Consider the following 5,669-nt stretch of genomic DNA (forward strand, 5'->3'; position numbering starts at 1 on the left):
AGTTTCCACAAATAACAGCCCATAATTCTTTAACCGTTTGACTTTGAGAATTCCAACTCTTTGCCTTCACCTCTAATTTCACATGTATAGACATTACGGCTTCTATGCACATCCTAGAGGCACCCTAATGCAGGCATTACGGACAAGATGTCTCTGTTCATAATATAAGTTCTACCATTTCTAATATTCATAAAACTGCTTTAGGGTAACACGTGCACAAAACCTGAATTTTCGGAGCATCTTTTTTACCCGCACAGAACATTACATTCACTCATTCGTCTAAAATTTCTTCAACCAATTTCAGAATTTCCGCTTCTTCTTCTCCCCTTTCTCTGATCCCCCCTTACCTGACGTGCTCGACACGTTGCTGGCAACACTGTTCGGCCTCTCATAAGTCGAGCTGGCAACACTGTTTGGTCTGGAAGTCAAATTGTTCGGTGATGGAGGCAGGAGGGAATTCGCTCCTAGGGAATTAGCTTCTCCTGGTGTCAGGGTATTTTCGGCATTGGTAACCGGAGCGGTAGATTCTACCAGAGTATCTGAATCAGAGGAGTTAGATCCGGCACGTGTGTTGCCGTTAGGACGCCCATCCGGTAATTCGGATCCGGACTTGGAGCTCACGGCAAAACCTCGGGAGATCAATTCATGACTGATGTTTACATCCTGTAGGGGGGATAAAACATGAATATAAATTGATTAAAAATGTGAAAAAATGTCGCTTTTCCATGGCAAAAACTGACAACGACCTCGGTAATTATGCAGAAGCCACGACAATGAAAAAGAAACTCCTTTTTGCCTTTAACCTAACCCTATAATAACACCGGTCACTGCTCATTTGTGACCTTTTTGTAGCAATTTTCCATTGACGTGACTTTTGAAAAGTACCCTGACCTCACCTAGTAAATATGTTCCACTCAAATCAACTCACCTGTTCACCACTAGTATCAAACAAGCTGACACAAGGCAATGGACTTCCGGATCTCAAATCAGTACTGGTCTCCTTATAAGATTCTACACGGGCCAGTAGAACTTTCCATTGGGCTACATGCGTCAGATCTTCAAAACACGAGATAGCCTCTTCTGACCAAACGTCCCCTCTGAAAAAGAAGAGTACAATATTGTTGTAGCAATACGATGACTCAAATTCCCTTTCGAAAGAAATACAAAGTTTGAGTGCAAAGGACATCCACTCGTAAAGTTTTTGTGCTCAAAACCAAATGTCAGCCCAAAGCAATCACCTGATTGAGAGGCTGACGAAAAACGCCGAGATAGGAGAAAGCCAGAAGTTGTGAGAATGGACCTTATCTCTTTAGGATTCTTCATTCGCATTTTTTTTTTTTTCTGTAAGGGTCGGAGCTATGGTCAAGGCCCTGTTGAGGCCGCTTCTATTCATTAGTATGGTTTGTTTATTTTCTCTTGGGTGTGTGCTAGGCTATGGTAGAGAGTCGGGACTGAACGCCTACTTACACGGGTCTCACATTGGCCAAGCTACACTCAATCGCTTGGAACCTCAGCCCGAGGAAGGTAGGGTTCAGTTGATACACACTGGGCTGTGGCATATCCATGGAATCCCCATAGTCTACAAAGTACAGCTCTAGAGTAGGGGGTGTACTGTCACTAACAGTCATTACTTGGGCACGATACCATTTCTGATCCAAATGCAACAGAGCAGCTACAATTTGACCTGGCTTAACCTGAAAAAGTTGGAACATGCAAGAATTGAAACTCAGTGTGTAACGCGGAGAACGTTGGACCCGTAATTTGGGGACAGTAATTCGAGTCCTTGTAGTGACATAAAAATTTCATAGCATCACAGCTCACAACAACAGGAACTAAGAAGAGCCATTAAGCTGTGTTCACACATAGTGGATAGCCATCGATCGATGTCGACTAAAACCGTTCACTCTGCCTTGATTTTATACCTAACATTCAATATATCACATACCTCTGTAAGCCGATGAGTTTCTTGGTTAGCTTTCTGATTATAATAATCCGTCATTGATTCTACAAGTTGATCCAACTCTATTGCTCGATCATTCATGATCTGAAATGAAAAAGAAAGTAACAATCAGTAAACTTGATGCATAAAAAAACCCATAAGTGAGATTGTTTTATGTTCTAAGAAGAGAATACCTACTATGGGATACCTACTTCCTTCAATCCGCGGCTCCAATAACGGCCCAACAGTCTAGACAAATTTATTCAAAATTGGACAAACTATTTAAGAGATAAAATGAAACAAACAAACTGAAGGAAAATCGTCAAGTTAAAACTTAGAACTCACTTCTCACTTCATGAATCGTTCAATTAACAATATATACAGTTATTCAAACAGGACTTACCTGTACCCAGAATCTATCAGGATTGGCCACAGCAGACATAAATACGGTAAGAGATCCATCACTACTTGTTGATATTAATTTCTCAGCTCTTAATTCACTCTCCTGTACCTGAAACACCAAATATACACAATCTTTTTTTTTAAGAGGTTTGACAGAGGGAACTGTAACTGCTATAGTCTTATCGTCCCGAAATCGAAGAGAGAAGGAAGACAGGATAGGAGAAAGCCAGCCGTTCCGAGAACGAATATTATCCCATCAGGATAAAATCCGCCCTGGGCGGGAATCGAACCCGCGGCCTAGCGCTTACAAGGCAGACGCACTACCAACTAAGCTAACTAGGCTGGCTGGGCATAATGCACAATCTAAATCATTACCTATTAAAATTTGTACTCACAATAAAATTATCCAGGTTGCAAACATTTCAATTTGATGGATTACTTTTTGGTGCTTTTGCATTTAACCCAGCATCTGAATGGAGAGTAAGTTCATGTCTCATCTCCCCAATCTACGAGGGACATTATTTTTTTTTTTTATTTTTTTTTTTTTTGTTTTTTTTTTTGTGACGGATCAATTTTGAGAGATAAAAATATATACATGATTATACCTATATAAAGAAAAAAAAACATGTTGGTTCTGAAAATTCGAGTCCACTGTACTATGGGTTTTCCAAATCCATTAGTCGAATCCGGGATTCATTAAAATTCGATGGGATTAATAAAAAATTTGTAGGTCCCTAATAATAGCATTCTTACACTCAAAGGTTCAGAGGAGGCTTGGGTCTGATTCTTCAGGCCCTTCTGTATGGGGGATCTCTTGCTAATGCCTTCCATTCATCTTGGCTTTCACTTCCTGATATTCTTTCCCACTCGTCTGATTTATCATCTCCATAGCCAGTGAGGATCTGATCTTCAGTACCTCGGATGGTGATTTTAAGTCTTCTGTGGATCAGAAGTGGGCAGACAAAAATAATATTAAATGGACCGCGTGAAACTGTGGCTTGCCAAAAATACACGGTTATAAAATCAAACAAAATTCCAAATTAACATAAGAGTTCAAATATCAAGGCAATCTATACAATTAAATCTGGCAATAACCAATATTGAATTGTAATTGCGAGCCTAGTTTAGCGCTTAGGTCGGCGGGTTATAGGTACCGTCCTGAGCGATCTTTATCCATAAACAAGGTAGTTCGATTTTAGGAAAGGCTGGCTTTCTCCTTTTTTTTTTGCGTGTCTTCGCTTCGCTGGCTTCGCAATTTCGGGAGATAAGTAACTTAGTATCCTTCATAGTTCCTTCGACCTACCCTCCTTTTCCTTCGAGTTTGTGACGAAGAATATCTTTGAAAAAAAAAAAAAAAAAAACAAATGAATTAGACACCTTTATTAAAATTAAAACGGTATTAATTGATCACAACCTTACTTTCATGCTCGGTCTATTGTTATTTCCACATCATATCTGTTTCATTGGATTTCTTGATTATTCTTCGATCTGCGTTCCAACTTGCCAATCACTCTGCCAACAGCAGCTCTGTAATGTATTTTAACGACAAATATGTCTCTGTTGGCACAACGGGACTTTTTAGTCTAGGTGAGCCTCTATAAAGAATGAGGGGTCTTTTTTCCAGTGAATACTCAGTCAATGAATTGAAGAGGAGGTTGAAATGTTTAGGATCTCACCGACGAGAGTTTATTTTTGTTATATTCTTGATGATTTGTATATAATGGTAATCTAGCCTTACCTGCTTGAGTAAAGAGGCTCTCCAGTCTCTTGCTTGAGTGAAAGAGCTTCTTCTCAGTGTCTAACTCAAATTTTGTAGAAGGCGTTGCCTTTACTTACAGTGGGTGATACAATAAATCTCCTTCACATCCAAGGATTGGTGTGGTCTCGATTAATCTGTATATCAGAGTCTCAGCATATATGCAACAGATTCATTGGTGCTCGGAATTGAAAGTATCCTCACATTACTGCTTTCTTCTTCTGTAAAATCAAGAGTTAGGGTCATAAAAAACCCCATTGTCTTTGGTAAAAATATTGCCAAATACAACCCTCTACCAATTCAACCCTGTAGCCTGTAATAGTTTAAATTTCATGGCCAATTTGTGTCTTAGGTCTGCCTGGAGTTTTTTTTTTTTTTTTTTTTTTTTTTTTTACCCAACTAGCTACAGATGTTACCACTGTCCAGAAATAAAAATAAGTAAGTATACCTACCTACACTTCTAAACTAATTATTATTATGATCTCTTTAGAAATCATCTTTGCCACCCTTAGACCCTAAGTAAAGAACTACATACGACATAGGTACCAATAAATATTCACATCTATTTTATTTCCACTCAACTTGGGAACTTACTTTCATCCTCAACATCTATCCTGGGGCTGTCTGCTCTCAATGTATTCAAGTTGGAACCATTACGTCCAATATCATACCCAATGTTCTCCTTCTTCACTTCAACTTTGATGACAACATTCCGACTTGTTTTGTGAACCTTGACTCATCATCCTGTGAAATAGATAAGGTACAAAAAATAAACCTACATAAGGTTTTTTTATTTTCTACATTGGTTGAATGGTAATAAAATTACCTTTCTCTGTTGTTCGTCTTGAGTAAGTAAGTTTCTTGTACTGAACTTGATTATTTTTTGGAGGCACAGATCATCATTGATCAGGATTTTTAGAACGTCCCTTCTTTATTATACAATAGAATAAAAAAAGTATAGTGGACAGGCTATTGTATTTGCTTCGTGTCGTCTGCTGTCACCTTTGTCCCCCATAGAAGACTTATCCAAACCTGGTTGCCTACATAATTATAATATCAAATTAAAGGTCTTTTACCAGGAAAAACGAAAGTGGTTGTGCAAATTTGTCCAGAGACACCATAAAGCCAAAAAACAAACTAGTTTTTGAGGGATTTTTTTTTTTCAATTTTCTACAAAAATGAGCTGAGGTCTGATCCTTGAATATTTTTCACGACAACCTAGATGAACTCAAAGCGAGAAAAGTTTCTAGATAACACTTTCAGTCATTATTTGACTTGGTTTTGGCGTCACCTATGTTAAAGCTTACGCCGAGCAAGGCCAATAAAATGGTATGGGTGACTTAACCGTTATATTGGGATAAAGGGTGAGAGAACGGGATCTAGTCTTGATTTTAAATATTAATTATGAAAGTAAAATCAAATCCAAGAATAAACTTAATAACCTGAATATTAAAGAAAGTTTATGTTGTTTAGGTGAGGAGAGATTGATTAATCAGTAAGTATAGGGGGATACATAGGTACTAGATTTCCTTTAATCATCGTAATTGGTTGTGTGGAGATTATAGGGAGATA

General features: G+C 38.3%; 1 protein-coding gene across 1 annotated transcript in view; it reads right to left on the reverse strand.

Annotated features, from left to right (window-relative positions):
- Positions 1-288: 288 nt before the first annotated feature.
- The window catches only part of LOC103522560 (tudor and KH domain-containing protein homolog), a 7,847-nt gene continuing 2,466 nt past the window's right edge, over positions 289-5,669 (reverse strand). Inside the window, exons 3-11 of the mRNA XM_008487661.2 lie at positions 4,692-4,832; positions 4,255-4,318; positions 3,209-3,280; positions 3,095-3,158; positions 2,343-2,450; positions 1,946-2,044; positions 1,468-1,694; positions 929-1,097; positions 289-663 (exon numbers count right to left, since the gene is read on the reverse strand). Coding sequence (XP_008485883.2) covers positions 301-663; positions 929-1,097; positions 1,468-1,694; positions 1,946-2,044; positions 2,343-2,450; positions 3,095-3,158; positions 3,209-3,280; positions 4,255-4,318; positions 4,692-4,832 — 1,307 coding nt within the window. The 3' untranslated portion in view covers positions 289-300. The remainder of the gene's footprint in view (positions 664-928; positions 1,098-1,467; positions 1,695-1,945; positions 2,045-2,342; positions 2,451-3,094; positions 3,159-3,208; positions 3,281-4,254; positions 4,319-4,691; positions 4,833-5,669) is intronic.

This window comes from Diaphorina citri, unplaced genomic scaffold (genome assembly GCF_000475195.1).
Source record: "Diaphorina citri unplaced genomic scaffold, Diaci psyllid genome assembly version 1.1 scaffold9262, whole genome shotgun sequence".
NCBI classification, from domain to species: Eukaryota; Metazoa; Arthropoda; class Insecta; order Hemiptera; family Psyllidae; genus Diaphorina; species Diaphorina citri.